Genomic DNA, 19,194 nt, shown 5'->3' on the forward strand with positions numbered 1-19,194 from the left:
GACCGAGCTTTCACCACAAAGAACTCGATCATCGTATTGGAGCTTGTAGGCGCTTTTCCCACCGTGATCGGAAGGCTGATAATACCTTCAGGGCGGGTGTCCTCCTGGGCGAAACTTTTCAGAGGAAGTGGAGCCGGACTGAGCCGAGCTGGATCCACTTCCATTTTATCGAAACATTCTTTAAAAAGAATGCTGACTGACGCTCCTGTATCCACAAATACTCTGTGGATCAGTTTGTTTGCCACTCCGGCTTGAATGACAATAGCGTCTTGGTGAGGAGAGATGGCTGGGACGGGATCGGCATCTGAAAATGTAATCACTTCGTCTTTCTTCAGCCTTTTATGTGTTGGCTCCTCTTGATTGGAACCTCTGCGTTCTGCTTTTAGGGACGACTTAGTCTTCCCGGCAGGGAGAGCATCAATAGTCTGGATTACTCCATCATATTGCGGCTCGTCGTCGTCTTCGGGATCCTCATGCCTTTTCGGATCCTGAGGATTGCAGTTCGCACCTCTCTGCCTTTTGTTCTTTTTCGGCTGCTTGCTTTGGTATTTTTTTAACGTTCCTGTTTTCACAAGAACATCAATACCTGCAGCCAAATTTCGGCACTCCTCGGTATCGTGACCGTGGGTTTGATGGAAGGAGCAATATTGATCCTGAGGTCGCCGCGCGGCTGATTTCGTCATCCGCTTTGGTTTTTCGAACATATCGGAATGTAGTTCGAAAATTTCCGCTCTTGACTTGTTTAATGGTACGAACTGAGCGGGCGGCTTCTCAGGATTGAGACGTGGCCCCAATCTGCCTTGTACCGGTGCCCTTTGAATTCTTTCAAAAGGAGTTCGGCGAGGAAGCACCTGGCCGCTGTGATCGGGCTTCTTTTTCTCTTCTCGGGATGAGCTGTCTAAAGACCGTTTTCGACGGTCTGCCTCATCCGCACGGGAAAACTGGTCCGCAATGTCCCACATCTCTTGAGCTGTTTGCGGACTGCATTCCACGAGCTTTCTGTAGAGAGCTCCGGGCAGGATTCCATTTTGGAATGCCGAAATGACAAGTAGATCGTTGAGATCATCTACTTGTAGGCATTCCTTGTGGAATCTCGTCATGAAGTCGCTGATCTTTTCGTCGCAACCTTGACGTATAGAAAGCAGCTGAGCCGAAGTACTTCGGGCTTCCGCTTTCTGAAAGAACCTCCTGTGGAAAGCATCCATTAGATCTCGGTAAGATCTAATGCTGCCTTGGGGGAGGCTATCGAACCACCTTCTTGCGTTCCCGATAAGCAGCTCGGGAAACAGCTTGCACATGTGGACCTCATTGAGACCCTGGTTCGCCATGTTATACTGATAGCGTCCCAGGAAGTCATGAGGATCCACTAACCCGTCATAAGTCATTGACGGAGTTCGGTAGTTCCGTGGCAAAGGAGTTCGGGTGATATCGTCCGAGAACGGAGTCTTTAATGCTCCGTACATGGCGAACCCGACATCTCTTCGGTACGGAGGAGATGGAGTTCTCCTGTGGTTCCGGTACCGAGGAGGAACAGGAACATGTCGGGGTTGAGGATTCTTTCTCCTGGAAGACACGTCACTACTGCGGTAGTGACTTTCATGTCTGGATGAGGAGGGAGAATCCGCCGTTGTCTTCTTCGGCTGTTGGCTCTTCTGCAGGAAGGTTAAGAACTCCTCCTGCTTCTCGGCCAAGAACAGCTTGACAGCTTCATTTAAATCGGGCTGCTGGAAAGACTCGGTGCGATCTCTCCTGGAATGGCTTGTTCCTTCTTCGTGAGAACCGGAGGTAGATGTCTCCCGAGGCCGTTTTTCAGACCTGCGAGCTGGACTAGCTTCCTCACGGTTATCACGAACGGTATTACGGGTAGTGTGTGATCTGGTATGCATTTGGTTCTCTGGTTCCCACAGACGGCGCCAGTGATGAATCCGCGAATTTTTGATGGTGATGAATGCTGGTAGAGAATAAAGATCACGACACAATGATTTTACGTGGTTCGATTTACTGAGGTAAATCTACGTCCACGGGAAGAAAAGAGGGCAGAGTTGTATTGCTTGATCTGTTTTTTACAGCTTACAATACAGACTTGCTATTTGATATTTGATCTCTAGAAAGCGAGAGAGTCTAACCCTATCTATCTGATCTAGGTTCTATTTATACAAAGGACCAAGATCGTGGCATGCAGCACCATTTACTAGGTAGTGGATGTCGTGGAGATCGTGGCGATCTTGCATGGGTCCACTATCCTGCATGAGTTAATGACTGCTTGACACCACTAAATAGATCGTGGGTGTAGTGGAGGTGGAAATCCTGCATGAGTCCACTATCTCCTAGTTCGGTCGAATACTGAGACCGAACTGCTGAATTATTGCCGAGCAGCTTTTGCCGATCTGAGAGTAGAGCTTGATGCCGACCTGAGAGCAGAGTTTGATTGGTTGGCTTTTACCGAGCTGTAGGCTGGGGCCGAACTCTTTAGTCATGCCGGACTGATACTCTTTAGTCATGCCGAACTGATACTCTTTCTTGGGCTTTAGGCTGATGGGCTTTACTGCTGTTGGGCTTGTTTAGTACGTACTCCATCATGTTACAAAGGAATCAGTTTTTGTTTATATTGCTATCTTTTTTCAAGACTCCACGGAAATGGACAAGATGCTTTTGTATCAGGGGGATTTACGGTCTGGCGCAAGAAAGAAAGATTAAGAGATCATGTTGGAAACCATAAAAGTGCTCATAACAGGTGCATATTAGCATGTGAGGATTTGATGAATCAAGCCCAACACATTGTAGCTCGAAAAAAAGGAAGACGTAGAGCTGAGAAAATGAAGAATCTCCACTATTATCGAGTTGAGCTCTTTTGTTCTGTTATTGACTTGCAAGCTCAAGAGTTGAATCAACGTTTTGATGAAGTTAACACAAACTTAGTTTTATGCATGTCATGTTTTGATCCTAGGGATTTATTTTCTGCATTTGATTTGGAGAAGCTGCTTCGTCTTGCACGGTATTATCCTTCTGAATTTTCTGAAGTTGGTTTGTCCGAGCTTAAAAGTCAACTTGAGAACTTTATTTTCGATGTGCGCATAGATGAAAAGTTTTCACAAATATCAGGAATCAGTGGTCTTGCTCAAAAGATGGTTTCTACAAGGAAACATGAAGTTTTTCCAATGGTTTATTCATTAGTTAAGTTGTCATTGATCTTACCAGTTGCCACTGCATCAGTAGAAAGAGCCTTTTCAGCAATGAAGATCATCAATACTTCTCTACGTAATAGCATGGGAGACCAACTATTGAATGATTGCTTAGATCCTTACATCGAAAAGGATGTGTTTGTTAAAGTTACCAATGAAACTATTATGCAGCGGTTTCAGAAGATGAAGAATAGAAGACAAATGTTATGATGTGATTGCATTTGACTTTTACATTTTGAACTTTATAATTTAATTTATGTAATTTTTTTTGAAGTTTAATTTTGGACCCCCCATTATGAAATCTCTGGCTCCGCCACTGGAGGGAGTGAAAGATAAAATATACCTACTAAAATAAAACACTTTATTTAATTCACCATCTAATGAAAATATTAGAATATAGAAATTTGGACATGACTTAATGGCTTTTATGTATCTATGTCAAACATCATATTATCAACACTATAACGCTATCGTATTATACTGCTACTAAATTAAATAATTCTATATATTGAAACATAGTACGGAGTAGTAATTTATATTAAGAAAGAATTAGCAGATGGTAGAAAACGAGACACGAGATAGAAGAGAGAACTACGTACTAGTGATATTGTTTAATTTAGTACTCCCTCCGTTTTATTAGTGATGGCACATTTCTTTTTCTCACTTTTCTCACCCAATTTCGGTGGAAGTTCCAAATCCATTTGTTATTCAATTGTTTTCATTTTTTTAAATTTAGATTTCAATATCCCAGTTGGAATTCTAACATGACATCACGATGTGAGGAGTAGTGCAATTTCTGCAATGAGAAATTGTACTCTGTATATTTTTGGGAAGATATTCAAATTAGTAATGATATTTATTGTGGAATCCAAACGCGAGATAAATGTCGTGTATAATCAAAATCCCGGGGACAATATTTTACAAGAAATAAGGCTTCGATTCTTAAGTGGTCTCGATTTTGAAGTGACGTTATAATATGCTTTCGGGGAATACGAGAGACCATACTAAACCAATATTTCTACCGCATGATATTTGAAGTGACAAAAGATTTTATTGAGCGTAAATGGTGGAAACATGGGTATATGGTGCACATGACAGCACGATGTTACCTCTATCATGGGTTTTTGCTTCGACACACATTACCTAATGGTAAATATTAGTAATAAATTTTTTATTTATTTTTAATTGCAAATTATATTATTGTAAAAATGATTTTTGAGCATTTCTAAGTAGGGTGGTGGTGCAAGTTCCTGACCCTTTTACCATCCAGATTTCTCATATCAAATTCTTACTCACCCTCAAATTCCTCAAACCCTATATGAATACAAGTTATGGCGGCGTTGGTGGTGGTGGAAGTTCTCAATCACGAGAAAGTTCTCAGTCCCTTTTTTGACCCAAATGTTCACTTTCCCGCCCAATCCCGGTGGAAGTTCCCAATACCTTTGTTATTAATTGTTTTAATTTTTAATTCAAATTTAATATTCCGGTTGGAATTCCAATGAGACATCATGATGGGGGGAGTTGTGTAATTTCTGCAATGAGAAATTTGAATATGTTCAAGAAGAGTATTCAAATTATTAACTATTTTTTATTGTGGAATCCATTTGCAAACCGAGATAAATGTCGTGTACAACCAAAATCTCGGGGTCAATATTGTACGAGAAATAAGGCCTCAATTCTCAAGGGGTCTCGATTTTGAAGTGGCGTTACGATATGTTTTCTGTAGTGCAAAGAGCTTGAGGTGATATTCAATATGTACAAGTATATTATTTTAGATTACTGATCGAATCAAAATAAGGCGAGAGATTTTGAAGCGGCAAAAGGTGGAAACATGGGTATATGGATATGGAGCATATGACGGCACAATGTTACCTATTCATGGGCTTTTGCTCCGACACACGTTATCTCATGGTAAATGTTAGTAATAAGTTTTTTATTTATTTTTAATTGCAATTTATATTATCATAAAAAAAAGATAAGTGGCAATAGATTTTGGTGAGCATTTCTACTAGCTTTAGGGTGGTATGAAAGTTCTCAACGACCTAAATTTTCACTTCTATGTTCTGCTCTCTTTGCTCATCAGTCAATCTCTCTGCTACGCTCTCTCTCTCCACTTGTCGACATGGTTGTGGAACTAGACAGTCTGAGTATCCTTAGCGATGAATTAGCAGTCGTTAAAGACACCATCACGGAACAAACCGATGACATTATCGGGCTGAAGACGAATCTGGCAAATGTCAAGCAAAATCTGCAGTTCACTGAAAGTGAACTTAAGAGGTCTAAGGAGCGGAGAAGGGCCATCGGAACCAATCCCTTTTCCAGTCCCTTTGTTATCCAAATTGTTTTTTTATTCAGATTTCAATATTCCCGTTGGAATTCCAACGGGACATCATGATGTGAAAAGTTGTGCAATTTCTGCAATGTGAAAATTGAATATGTTCGGGAAGAGTATTCAAATTAGTAACGATTTTTATCATGGAATCCATTTGCAACACGAGATAAATGTTTGTGTATGACCAAAATCTCGGGGTCAGTATTGTACAATAAATAAGGCCCTGATTCTTAAGGGGTCTCGATTTTGAAGTGGCGTGATATGTTTTCATGAAATACGAGATACCTTACTAAACCAATACTTCTGCCATCCGTAGATCAGGTACATACTACTTTATTCTATGCATAAATGTATATGGTATATAGTTTATTAAATAGTTTATTTTTGTTGTTATTGATGGAGTATATGAGATATATGAAGAAGGTTGTCTGCCGTCAAAGGAAAAAAATAATAATTGAGTGGGTGATTTGGAATCTGGACGCTCTTAACTGTATGTTTTGTAGTGAGGTGAGAATTGGATTGACATGATATGGACTACAAAATGGATTAGTGAGATTTGGAATGATTGTAAACCAGTTTTGATCATGTTTTGTAGTATGAATAGAAAATTACTAGTTTTTATTGTTATATGTTTTGTGGCTTTGAAACATGCAACTAAGGCTCCTAAAATAACCTTATTTACATTTTGTTTTGTATTCCATTTGATTCATGCAAGTCATTCATACCAGAAAAATATATGGCCTCAAGCTTTGATGTTTGTGTTCCTAAGTTCGACTAGATTGGAAGGGTTGGAGTGAGTTAAATTTTAAATTGTTTTTATATAAGTTGATATTATAAAAAAAATTAAAATAACTTTTCTAGCTCAATTGATAATGGCTTAGGTCCAAGTCAATTTGACAATGATGAAGTTTGATAAATCTTGAACGCCAAAAATTGTTGTACTAAAACTTTAAAACCTATATTTCAGACATGCTAAGAAGGCAATACTAGCAACATATTAGAACAAGAATAAAAAAACATGAAGCATTTTCCCCTATATAAGTTTTTTATTTAGTTTTTGATGTATGAATCTATGTGTATTCCTAATTTTTGGAGAGTAATTTTTTTCAATTTTGTCATGATTTTCATGAATTCTTGGACGGGGAATGGGCGTCGAGGTGGAGGTGTGGCAGCAGTGGAGGACATGGTAGGGATGGTGGAGGACACGACGGTGTGGTGGGAGAGCCGGTGGAGGTGGCGGCTCAATATTTTCAGTTCGATTTGGTTCGTCGAATCGAACCGAAAATATAGTTCATTGTTAGGTATGACATACTCCCTTGTCCACGAGTATGATTCTCATTTCTTTTCGGCACGAGTTTTTAAAAATGTTAAGAAAAATTAGTGAAAAAAAGTTAGTGGTATATGGACCCCACTTGTATATATCATTTTAAAACAAAATGTGGACTGAATGAATTAGTGGAATGTGAGGCCTATTACCATTTATAGTATAAATAAAAACGAGACTTCTATTCGCAGACAGACAAGTACTTTATTTTAAGATCATTTTAGTTCAGCCTTCCTGCACTGAAGTAAAACGGTCTTATAATCTATGCGTAATTTATCGAACTATACTCAATTGAATAATCTTATACTCCATGTTGAAACAATAATTTATACTATAGGAAAGAATTAAATGGAAGTGAGAACAAGAGAAACAAGAAGGAAGTGAGAACTGACAAATGAAATTATTTAAATTAATCATCTAGTCATGTCAGTCACAAATGCAAAACTAGAATTTGGCAAATCTTTTGAAATTGCCGGGAAAAATAAAAAGTCAGTTTAACATTATTTCACAATATATAATAAAATAAACTGGAACAACAACTTAATGAAAATGCATACCGTTGAATAAAATAGAGTGAAAAACATAAATAAATCATCAGACTGGTCCCGAATGCTCTACACAATCTATGTGAAGAAATGAGCATTTCTACACAAGAAGCCTGTCTTGCTCTAGGGTGAGTGAGTGAGTGAGCAATTATTACAACTGTTAAATGGAAATACTTCCAAATCTAAACACTGTTGGGTATTAGTGTACAAGCCTTGTTTTATAGTACAATTACACAGATCCAAAGGATCACCAGAACCCTTCCTTTGCCATTTTCAGGAAGTTGCATAGTGTTATGTTGGGGAGATCCGGCGACGGCGACGGCGACAGCGACTGCTTCTTCTTTATCCTGGTCATCTTTGTGGGCGCCCCACCTTTCGACTGTGCAACCGTGGTCGAGATGAGGTTGTAGAACTGCGGGAAAGCATAATCAGATTGAGGCACATATCCAATGAGCCGCAGACAGTCTTATACGAGACTCACGTTCTCTCTTGTTTGATTTTAGGATAGTTTGTTGAAATGTCATGTTCGTGGACAAGTATACGAGCCTTGGTTAACCATTGGATCAAGACATGTGAAAGAAATTCTCCCTCTGTCCACTACCAATAGTCTTGGTAGTGGACGGCACAGTTTTAACGAAGAGTTAATAAAGTATTGTTAGTTGAAAGTAAATAAATACTAGGAGAGAGGAAGAAAAAGTATGATAGTGTGAAAAAAATGGTGGGTGATGTTATTGAAAAATGAAAGGGGATTAAATTTTGTGGACGGGTGAAAATGGAAAAACATGACTATTGGTTGTGAACGGACAATTGGAGTACTAAAGAAGATAATACCTCACAAACGCCGTGCAGTATTAGCCGGTGGAAAGGATCTTGGACATGCAGGACTAGGACATCTTTGTTCCCACTGTCTTTGACAAACGAGCGTACGCATTCCTGAAATGATATATTTCAGTGTTGCCGTCAAATATCAAGAGGAAGAAACAGAACAAGAGCATGTATTACTAATGTCATAAAATAATAAAATCCTCAGCATGCAATTAGAGGAGAAGAGAACATTGCATTTCATCAAATAAATAGTTACCTCGTATCCACTGACCAAGTCCGTAAGATAGCAACGACGAAGTGCCTCCCTAGTCCTACTATCTACACGGTGCCAGGCAGTCAGTACAGCAACTTTGTCAGTATCTTGGCGATCTCTCCGCTTTGATGATGAGTTTTCAAGTGATTCCATGATAGATGCCTAGAACAAGGGGAAAACTATGAACCAAAGGCGTGTCATGGATAAATTACCATACCCCACCCATTCAACACCCAAAAAACACGAGCAAGTGAGAGAGAGAGAGAGAGAGAGAGAGAGAGAGAGAGAGAAAACTCTCCACTTCTCCATCTCAAGGTCAACAAGATATCTAAGTGATGGTTTCCACAGTTCCTGAGAAAGGGAAGTGATGCATCATAGAGAAGATTATAAAAACAGGGAAAATATTTTCTCTGTCGATATTATATCCAGCAGTAACGTCTTAGAAGAAAACATTGCAGAGCAAGGAAAATTTAGTAGAAATACTTGTTACTTCTTTTTAGGTATCTAAAATTCTAAATATAAATCATGGCTAGCATATTTCTATCATGATTACTAGAAAACTAGTTTGAATTTTTTGTGACAATACATTAATGAATAATAACAAAAACAAAAAATTGAACCCGGCTCCACTCTCTGATTCATTAATCGGTAAGTGAGTTCAAACTCAAGGTACTCAACTCAAAGTTATTAAGCCAGTAATACACAGAAAAAACAAGGCTAATCGATACTTTATTTACAATCTGACAAGCATGTAGATAATCCATGGTTTCAGTTTATTATCTATGTAGAGCAACGAGCTACTGATATCGAAATTCAATCCATTCTTGAGATATAAAAGATACGCCTGATTAACATGTAAAGAACATGAAAGAACCTCCTTATCCATGTCTATGTTTCTGAAGCCATCCCACTCCCCCGCATTTGTCATGCTAAATGCCGAAGAACGCACTTCCTCACCTGAACAACAAATTTACAATACATCAAAGTTATATACATAGTCATCCAAGATGGCCTAGAATAACCACTCTACATACATTTCATGTAATGAACTCAACTCTCAAATCATTATTGCATTCTCACAATAAACTCACCCCATGGTGGAGGAGCAAACAATCCTTTGATTTCCTCTGCATTCAAGCGGGGAACGAGCTCCATCAGCAAGCGATCATTTAACCATCTGCGAGATCTCCGGTTCCTGACCTTCAAACCATAAAGTAGCTTCTCATCGACTAGTTCATGCAAACTTGGAAATCAATTTGAACAATTATCATCAAGTGAGAGTTTCCATATTTGCAATGATCTTTCCCTTCACCAAGTTCGAATTTTTTACAGATGCCGTAGATTCAAATAGTTTCCTTTCATTTGTGAAAGACAGCTTCATTATGAATTTAACCAACTTCTATTAATAATTAATAAAGCTCAATGCTTTTCTTTCAATATCATAACTTAAGTTGCAGCTTCAAAAACCTAATTATCCATTTTCAATGAATTACCATAAAGGATGCACAAATTGCAGTTGATTCGAACATATCCAAAAAGCAAATAAATGAAACAGAAACAGAAAACCTACATTTCCGGCCAAGCTCTCAAGATACTCAATCTTCTTCTCGATTTCCACTCCTCGAGGTCTCACCTTTTCATCTGCAGCCATATTCAACACAAAATTAAAATTTACTAAAAAACTGCAAGCGATAAAAAAAGACATAATTGAAATACGAATCAGAATAAATCACTCAAGATCGATTCAATAAAATAAATTAAAAAGGTAAAAAATCGAACCTTTGGGAAAGAGGGACGAGTACATAAGAAGATCCTGCTCCGTCTGCAAAATTTGAGGGGTCGCCATGATTGATTTTCGATCTTTTGATGGAGGGAATGCTTAGATTTGTTGGAAGAGAGCTTGTATCAATGCAGGTGAAATTTTGCAGAATGTTTGGAAGTTTGAGGATTTGAAGGCGAGTGCCAAACACGGTCTTAATCGTGGACGCAGTAGATTCGGAGTATTCTTTATATGCTTATCTAATTATTATCTTATGCTAAAATTAGGGTTACTTTCATTATTACTACCTTTTTCATTTAATTATATTCGACGTCACTATTCTATTTTCCTTCCATTTTTTAGATGGTCAAACATTCTAAATTAGCCTCTACATTTTATTTGTTTACTACTACTAGTATTTAGTCGCCATTTCTCAATTAATTTCATTAATTTGAAAATTTATGTTTCGATTTGACGCATCATTTTGTAGATCGTGTGCATTTAAATCGAGCATACAAACAAAAAACAAAAGGAAATAAATGAATGAAATTATACATCATTTTGTTCATGAATAGAAGTAATGGCTTATCTAGCTCATTTCTAGCCCCAATGGCAGATACAAGTAAAAAACATATTTTTATATTCATATAACATTCTCAGATTTTTGATATTTTAGATGAATCATTATGCAAAAGTTCATAAGGATCATAGTATAAAAATTATTATCTCAAAATTTGAAATTATATAATGTCTAACAATGCCCCCAACCTCATTTATCTTAATTTATTTACTAATTACTCATTATCAAATTCTTATAGTATTTTGCTATATGAGAATTATTTTCATGATTTAAATGACTAATTAATACTTATGGTTTAATCTCATGGGTATTTTCGACCATTCAGTTAATCCATCTGAAGGTTGTTCAATATTGCCGAACACTTCAATCCACTGTCACCTTCTTTTTCTGTTCATCAAATTTCCGAAGTTTAATCAGTAAGAATTTGTTTTTCTCAATTTCGTTACAGCAATGCTACTTTTCCATGTGTTTTTTGACGTTTGATCTTCTCTGTGACTGTGCTGATTGACTACGCATTTAGAGCATATCAGAGAGAAGGTTTTGTGCGTGTCTATATGTATGTATGGGTGTGTGTGTTTTCCTTTTTAGTGATTTTTTTTTCGATTAGGCCCAAATCTATGATATGTAGTGAGAGAGAGAGAGTGAGGGAGAATTGTATAGGTTCATTTGAGTGTTGAATCAGGCGCGTTTTCTGGCGAATATGAATGAACACGATCATGACTTATAGCGACTTGCGTTTCTGGAATCCTCAATTGAATCGATGTGAATCTCTTTTGTACTTTCATCATTCATGAGTAGTTTCGCGGTCTATTGATTCAATGTTTTGATCTTCATCATCGCTTAAGGATACACTCAATCGCTACAGATTTTCTCTTAGCATTCAATAGGTTAAACATTGGTAAGATTTTACTGTTTGTGTCACTATCTAATACTACTATCCTTTTGTTTGAGCATTGATCTATGCAGCTATCCAAACCACCTAGAGTCTGATTCTGATTTAGTTTCTTGGAGATTCATGACATTTTCAATTAACAAGTTACTATTGTGGCAATGGAAGAACAAAATCACAAAAGTTATTTGCAGTTTTTGCCACTGTTAATGGATTGGATAGCAAGTAATGCATCCGGTTCGCTTTGTGACTTAGACTCCGACCAGCACTATATCGTGGCAGTAGGAAGTGACGAAACTATGTTTGGTTTGTTTCAGAGACACGGCACACTGAAATTCAGAAACAAATGTTGTATGCTGTTTTACCACATTTTCCTACTTTGGGGGGATTACCAAACCCTTCTCATTTGGTAAAGAACCATTCTGCATGATGGATACAGATAGAATTGTTCCTGTGCAGTGCAGAATTAAAATTTCAAGAGCAAAGTCCTATTTAAGCTTTTTGTCATTCGTATATTATCTTGTATGTATGTTTAATGATTCTGATAGCAAATGATACGGGCTTTGATACTTAAAACTGAAACAACTTAGTCATACAGGCTGCATAGTGGTGGAGATTTTGTCACCTCACTTGGAACAGCTAGTGTACAGGCTGTAGCAGTTTGTCTTTAAAATAAAGTTTTTAAGACTTTTCCTGCCAAATTGTGCTTCCTAAAACTGAAATGCAGTTATCCCAGCAGGAACAGAAGTTGAATGAAGCGTATAGTCATGCTTTTGAAACTTATTACATTCATGTGCTTCTGCATTCAAAGATCCTTCCAAAGTCAATAGGAAAAGATCAAGAGAGAGAAAGAAAGCTTATGCTATCATGTATGCATAGTTATTTAATGCATCTTATGATTCAATGTTATTCTTGGCTGCCAAAAAAACATAGGCTTCATGGATTGATCTTTTGTCCGAACTTGGGTAGCGTTGACCTTTCAGTATACAAGGCTCTGTATCTGATTATCTAGTTCTTTCTTTCAGATTCGCAAACTGAGGATTTCAGATTGGCTAGATGCATCACAAGAATTGCTTCCTTCGAGAAGGGGTAATGTAGCAAATATATCCAAAACATGAAACAATAAGCTCTTCATGTTCGTGCTTAATTTCTACTCACACTACCTTTCTGTCAATGGAAACCAGTGGGTTATCAACAGACATACAGTAACTTTTGCGTATGTGGTCCTCTTTGGGGGTTCGGATGGGGGACGTGTGCTGAGGTCCTAGTGTCTCCTTGCTGCTGTCTAAATTACTCCTCATAATTTCCACTTTTTTTTACCTAGAGGGCATTGGCATGTGCAACTATCATAGTTTCTTTTTCGACTGTTGTTTTCTAACTTCATTGATCTTACTCAAGCTCACTCCTTTCATAATTTAAAGAATGATGTGTTCTTGTTTCAATTTTTTTTTAATTGTTTTGATGTAATTTGGATGTGATAAATATAACTGTGTTCTTTCTTTATATCCAATTCAAACATTTTTATTTCTCATTCTTTTCCTTCTTTATACCCCATATAACTTCTCCTTACCTTCCAGTTTGAATTGTGAGGGTTAATTATTGTTGACCCCTGGATGAAATTTGAGACTACAACTTATCCTCTACTTAACTTACAACATTGAATTGAAATCCTAAAGTTGCGTTTTCTCTCCAAGTTGATACTTTAAATGTCTGCTAAGGTTATATTTTTTTATACAAGCTGAAGACTCTTGCTTGCAAATGGTTGCTGCCTTGCTTCTACCATAGTTATTTTGGATTTTACACAGTGGTCCTCAATATTACAAAAGGCTTCTCTTTTACATAGGGCTTGGTCCTACTGTTGCCCGTTGCTCAACACTAGAGACCAGAGGGAATAAAAGCGCTGCCCTTCTGGCACTGCAAATATCATCATCCAAGGAACAAATACCTAAAATGATGAAGGCAGGGAGATACTTCTTCTTTCCATGATTAAATCTAGTCAAGGATTACCTTTAATTGACTTAAACTTTTTTGGCCTGTTTGACGAAATCAGGGTAGTCGTGACTTATCACTCATGGCATCTTCCGATGCCAGCAAGAGCAACAAGAGCCATATAGCATCAGACATCATTGTTGCTCAGCAAACAATAAAGGTAAAGTAACCATGTTGTGGTCCTTAGCACAAAGCTAGATTGCTGGTTATGTTTATCCAGGAATCAGTTTGTGCAATTTGCTTTGCAACCTCAACAGGACCACCATGAGATGAATAATGATTATATCAAATGTTTATGCTGTGCTATGAACTCTCTATGCATACTTTAGTGGTGTTAGATGAGGTTGCCAAGAAATTATTGCATTTTTAACACTATGATAGGAGAAAAGTTTAATCAGGAAAATCTAATCATACCATAAAGAAGTGTGACTACTATTTTATTCTAGATTGACTTGCTTATTGGTGACTTGCTGTAGTCTAATGCATTTCTGATTAGCTAAGTTCTGGAGCCTGATGAGATGGTTTAAAGTTTATGGCAGCTTTTACATATCTTTAGAAAGATTTGAGTGATAGTTCTTCCAATCGACATTTTATGTTTGGTTTACATGCAGAAAAAGTTGAATTTCTGATCCAAACGATCTCATAATTGCACGACTCTATGGCATGATATGAAGGTAGTGCACAACTAACTAATGATTGGACACCACCTCTGTAATGCGTGGATTTATGGAGGTACATCATACATCGATTGATTTTCAAAAAAAGTTCAGATTTCATTTCTGTATCCATTTAATCCTATGATCTCTTACTTACCTAGTCTTGATTTAGTAATACAGTATCCGTCCCAATAATGATAACCCCTTTCTTAAACGACAACACAAGATTTTATGCAGTGGTGCTATTTTGTGTTGAGTGGAGAGAATATAGTAGGGATAATAAGTGTTTTTGTTTTCAGAAATGAAAAAAAAGTGGGTCATTTTTGTTACGATGGAAGGAACACTATTTATGTGGCTGTGAATAGTGTTGGTCAGAGATTTAAACTAATGATAACATCAATAGATGTAGGTGTGTTCGGTTTGTTAGACAAGATTGAGAAATAATATGGGATAAGTCAAAATATGCTTTATCTAGGAGTCAATTAGCCACGGGGTGAGGATGAGATTGATAATCACGAGAAACAATGTAATTTTGGCAACTGAGATACATTATCACGGTCAAAGACTCCAAGTTTTTATGGAAAAGAATAATCGAACAAGAGATAAACATAAACATGACCTCTAGTGATGAACAATAGCGGGAACCGAACATGTCGGTAGTTGACTTTGATTGGGTGGTTTAATCAATTTATAAACGTGGGATCATACTCAGCCTAATTTGATGTGGCATAATGATCAAGTGATAATGGTGAATGACGCAAGCATGCAGAAAAACAGAATTCGAATTCACAGATATGATTGATAGGAAATGTAACACTCCTACTTATGAAAATAGAGAGAGAAGGGCTTGTGGTGAAAGCACGCCTGCTAGATTTTTTTCTTAAATTCTATCCATTTTTATCCATTTTCTATTTCTAGCTGATTATGATGACACAGTTATTAGTTTTAATTATTAGCTAGATCATGATGATACGTCTCTTGATAATAATTGATGGTGACACATCTGGATTTTACAATTACTTGTTACTAGTTTATACATATATGCTTTATTATCATGCTTTATAATGTAGAAATTTATTTAGTGGAAGTTATATATTCATTTGAGTTTTAAATGTTGAGAGAATGATTATTTTATGTTTCCTTCTGATAAGAGACACGACATTCTTTAGATCACTAAAGAATAAGTAATTTAGGATTTTTTTAATTTTAGGAATTTTAATTAATACTCCTACTTATCATTTTGATGATTTTTCATGGACTAATATTGTTATTTATTGTGTTATTTAATTTATAAATTGGTTGAAAATCAAAAAATTAAAATTGTTGGAGTAGAGGTATTATAAGGAGATGTATGAGAGGTTGTAGGAGTTGTAGCATGATGGGAATGATGATGTGGCAAATGAGAGGTATAATAAGTTGGAGTACGAGATGAGGTATAAATTTAAGTTACTACAATGAAATCCATTTAATTAGTAAGACGTGTTTCTTCTAAACAAATCAAATATAACATTGAAATATAAAGTTGTTTTTATAGTTTAGAGATTGAAACTTTGTGGTGGAGTAGAGTGGGATTTTTACCTTGTGACTGTGACTATATTTTTGTTTTTTGTCAATGGGAATAAGTTATCTACAAGCAAGGGGTAATTTAGATATTCGTTGTGGCATTATCAGAATAATCTTTTCATCCTTTTCTCCAATGATAATCTTTTTGTCAACTTTAAGGTTGCGAGCATCCTGGATCCATTTCCTTTATCAGTAATTACTGATCATTACCTTATTTCCCTCCTTTTCTTCTTATCTCCATTAAACTTTCTGTCATAAACAACCAAAATTAGTACTATCAATCACGAATTCAAGATTCCAAATTATAAACTAATTAGTCTACGAATAATTTGGAGTCAAATAACTTCAATTTGGCTCTTCAAATTGAGCATAAGGGGTGTGAAGAACAAATCCACCATCTATCTTCTTATAAAAAGTTAAGAAAATCATTTTATATATTATCTTTTTCAATAATTAAGTTGAAAAGCTCATAAGTGACCTGTCCCAACCAAGAGGATGAAATGCAATAAAAAATTAAAGATAAAAACAAGTTATGAAAGAGACAAAATAAAAGACATAAATTATAAAAAAAATCATATTATTCTGCTTCCATTAAAATTATTCTCTGAACATTTTTCTCTCAAGATTCAGCACCTCACATTTCTTATGCATATGTTCAAATCTTACAATACAAATATAGCAAAAATTGTGAACTCAATAAAGTCATCATTCTTTAGTGGAATAAAAAAAGGTTAATACATGTGTGTGTGAATTGGCCAAGCTGTAGAGAAGTAATGTCTGATGCAAAAGATTTTGTATTCGAAACTTCCGTTGCACGGCCTTTAAATTTAAATTTATTTACAAATAAAAAAATAATTAATATCTATTAAATGATGAAGTTCATCAAATTCTGGTTTGTTCATGTCCTTTCAAAATTTAACTGACATTACGAATTTGAAAATTCTTATTCATCCTATTTAACTGAAATTGTTTTATTTTAGTTTTTGTGTTTTTAGTTTCTTAGGCTCAAAACGATGCCATTTAGTTGCTCACGTCGTCAGTTAATATACATTTATGTCAATATCACTAACATCAAATTTTTATATGCGTGCACCAATTTAGCATCAGATTTTTCCCAAAAAATAAAGTTATTTTGAAAAACTAGAGAAATTTTAAATGTTATGATTTGTCATTCAAAATTATAAAGATGTAAGACAAACAAGAATTTGAGTAAACTTCACGATGTCAAAGACAATTAACTCGAATAAACAAAACATTAATTTAGTAATCTACTTTGTTATCACAAATTGATACGAATCATTCTGGTTTTTGATTTATAATATCTTCGATTAAAGATGATATTCAATAGAATAACCAGAGAACGACTGCAAGATGTACGATGTACATGCTTCCTGTCGCGGTCAGAATCTTAAAAGGACAAGAAAAAATTACAGGGGTGGAGAATCATTTATGAAAAAAGTATGAATCAACTTGTAGTTGACTATGATCAATTAGAAAGGGCGCTTAATGCTGCTGGTTTCCTCCTTCCATAAATACTGCCCCATTTTGCCATTCAAAATTTGTGCAGAAAGAGAAACAAACACACCCCAACACATTTTCGAGCCGCCGCATCTCAAGCATAATTTTATTTTCAAACAAAACCGAAATTACGATTTTCTTCTTGAGGGCTTCTATTTTTCGAGTGCGGCCAAGGGCTCTTTCGTCATTTCAATATAAGATATTATATTTTTTGATTTAAAAAATGAAAATATCATTCTCTGCACCCAAACAAATACTGCCATCTCTACACATACCTCAGCTCATCCGCCGCGCTCCGCCGAAGGAGAAGGTGGTGGTGGTGCTCGGCGTCACCGGCGCCGGAAAATCGCGCCTCTCGATCGACCTCGCCACTCGATTCTCCGCGGAGATCATCAATTCCGACAAAATGCAGGTCTACCAAGGGCTCGAAATCACCACCAACAAAATCACCGACGAGGAGCGCCGCGGCGTGCCGCACCACCTCCTCGGCGTCGCCGATCCGGAATCCGACTTCACCGCCGCGGATTTCCGCACGATGGCGTCGTTCTCGCTGCGGTCTATCCACAGCCGCCGCCAGCTCCCGATCGTCGTCGGAGGATCGAACTCGTTCGTGGAGGCGCTCGTCGATTCCAGCTTCCGATCGCGCTACGATTGCTGCTTCCTGTGGGTGGACGCCGCGATGCCGGTGCTCCACTCGTTCGTCTCCGATCGCGTCGATCGGATGGTGGAGAGAGGGATGATTGAAGAAGTTAGGGCTTTTTACCGGCCAAACGCCGACTATTCGCGTGGGATCCGCCGCGCGATCGGCGTGCCCGAGCTCGATGAGTATTTCCGAATCGAATCGGAGTGCGGCGCCGGGGAGGCTCGCGCTAGGGCTCTCGCGGCTGCTATCGACGCGATCAAGCTGAACACGAGCAGGCTCGCGTGCCGGCAGCTCGAGAAGATCCGCCGGCTGAGGAACACCAGAGAGTGGGGGATGCACCGCCTCGACGCGACGGAGGTGTTCAGGAAGCGCGGCGGGGAGGCGGATGCGGCGTGGGATAGCGTGGTGGCGGAGACGGCTGAATTGATAGTGAGTAGATTCTACTACGATTCCGAGCCGGAGGTTTACGGCGGCGTGGTGGCGATGAGGAGCGGTGCGCGGCCGATGATGGCGGCGACGGCGTCTTAATTGGGCGGCAAATGTTGGTTATGAAATATCTGGTGACAGTTTTGGGAATATTTACAATTTTGTCCCGGCATTATATACTTACCCATATGTGTAATAACGAGAATTACTCAATTACCCCCTGTACTTCTGCCTAACGAAGTTATCAAATACTAATAAAAGTAATTTCTACATTAATAATTCAAAACTGAAATTCGGGTTGTTTAATACTCTCGCAAAATATAATCTACTTTTATTTGGATTGTTATAAATTTTTATTTATAAAGTAACTCTATTTAATGTTGGTAAAGAATAAAGATAATATGTACCGCAATAAATAAAATGATCAATTATTGTAAAAAAGATCCAGTTTGGTTAAATGCTCAAGTGTCTCATAGCCACCAAAATTAGAAACATATCCTACATGTCTAGAGTTAAATTATTGTGAAATTTCAAGTTAATTTGCGAAATTTTCAAGTTAAATCCAAGTTGTTTTGTGAGCTAGAGTTTTGCAAAGTAAATGAAATGGTCATTCGAAGAACTCCCAATGAAATGGGGTCACGTTGTTGGCCATCTCGAAATGGAATGGAATACAAATGCAATCACATCAACGTGAATTTGAATAAAGAATA

The 19,194-nt window shown here is 37.4% G+C and overlaps 3 protein-coding genes across 4 annotated transcripts; 2 read left to right on the plus strand and 1 right to left on the minus strand.

Annotated features, from left to right (window-relative positions):
• Positions 1-7,378: 7,378 nt before the first annotated feature.
• LOC121767366 lies at positions 7,379-10,445 on the minus strand. Its single transcript, XM_042163624.1, has 7 exons — positions 10,241-10,445; positions 10,032-10,102; positions 9,553-9,661; positions 9,336-9,418; positions 8,465-8,623; positions 8,215-8,316; positions 7,379-7,795 (listed from the first exon to the last, which is right to left on the minus strand). The coding sequence occupies exons 1-7, from the start codon at positions 10,305-10,307 to the stop codon at positions 7,631-7,633; spliced, it is 756 nt and encodes a 251-aa protein (XP_042019558.1). The 5' UTR covers positions 10,308-10,445; the 3' UTR covers positions 7,379-7,630.
• Positions 10,446-11,229: 784 nt separating this feature from the next.
• On the plus strand, positions 11,230-14,538 carry LOC121767384. Of its 2 annotated transcripts, XM_042163644.1 has the most exons (6): positions 11,230-11,914; positions 12,007-12,098; positions 12,715-12,778; positions 13,533-13,648; positions 13,740-13,838; positions 14,290-14,538. In XM_042163644.1, the coding sequence occupies exons 1-6, from the start codon at positions 11,851-11,853 to the stop codon at positions 14,305-14,307; spliced, it is 453 nt and encodes a 150-aa protein (XP_042019578.1). In that variant the 5' UTR covers positions 11,230-11,850; the 3' UTR covers positions 14,308-14,538. The 2 variants fall into 2 exon arrangements, 1 of the variants encoding a protein (XP_042019578.1); XR_006043086.1 differs by lacking the exons at positions 13,740-13,838; positions 14,290-14,538 and having other exon boundaries at positions 11,230-12,558; positions 12,715-13,635.
• Positions 14,539-17,282: 2,744 nt separating this feature from the next.
• LOC121767394 (adenylate isopentenyltransferase 3, chloroplastic-like) lies at positions 17,283-18,770 on the plus strand. The gene has a single exon (XM_042163660.1). The coding sequence runs from the start codon at positions 17,639-17,641 to the stop codon at positions 18,584-18,586; it is 948 nt and encodes a 315-aa protein (XP_042019594.1). The 5' UTR covers positions 17,283-17,638; the 3' UTR covers positions 18,587-18,770.
• Positions 18,771-19,194: the final 424 nt, after the last annotated feature.

Source organism: Salvia splendens, chromosome 2, assembly GCF_004379255.2.
Source record: "Salvia splendens isolate huo1 chromosome 2, SspV2, whole genome shotgun sequence".
NCBI classification, from domain to species: domain Eukaryota; kingdom Viridiplantae; phylum Streptophyta; class Magnoliopsida; order Lamiales; family Lamiaceae; genus Salvia; species Salvia splendens.

Coding starts and splice junctions, on each gene's coding strand:
- LOC121767366 (XM_042163624.1), bottom strand. CDS start 10,307: ATGGCGACCCCTCAAATTTTGCAGACGGAGCAGGATCTTCTTATGTAC. Junction 10,103..10,240: donor CTCGTCCCTCTTTCCCAAAG/GTTCGATTTTTT, acceptor ATATGGCTGCAG/ATGAAAAGGTGAGACCTCGA. Junction 9,662..10,031: donor TTGAGAGCTTGGCCGGAAAT/GTAGGTTTTCTG, acceptor TATGGTTTGAAG/GTCAGGAACCGGAGATCTCG.
- LOC121767384 (XM_042163644.1), top strand. CDS start 11,851: ATGGAAGAACAAAATCACAAAAGTTATTTGCAGTTTTTGCCACTGTTA. Junction 11,915..12,006: donor GTTAATGGATTGGATAGCAA/GTAATGCATCCG, acceptor GGTTTGTTTCAG/AGACACGGCACACTGAAATT. Junction 12,099..12,714: donor TACCAAACCCTTCTCATTTG/GTAAAGAACCAT, acceptor TCTTTCTTTCAG/ATTCGCAAACTGAGGATTTC.
- LOC121767394 (XM_042163660.1), top strand. CDS start 17,639: ATGAAAATATCATTCTCTGCACCCAAACAAATACTGCCATCTCTACAC.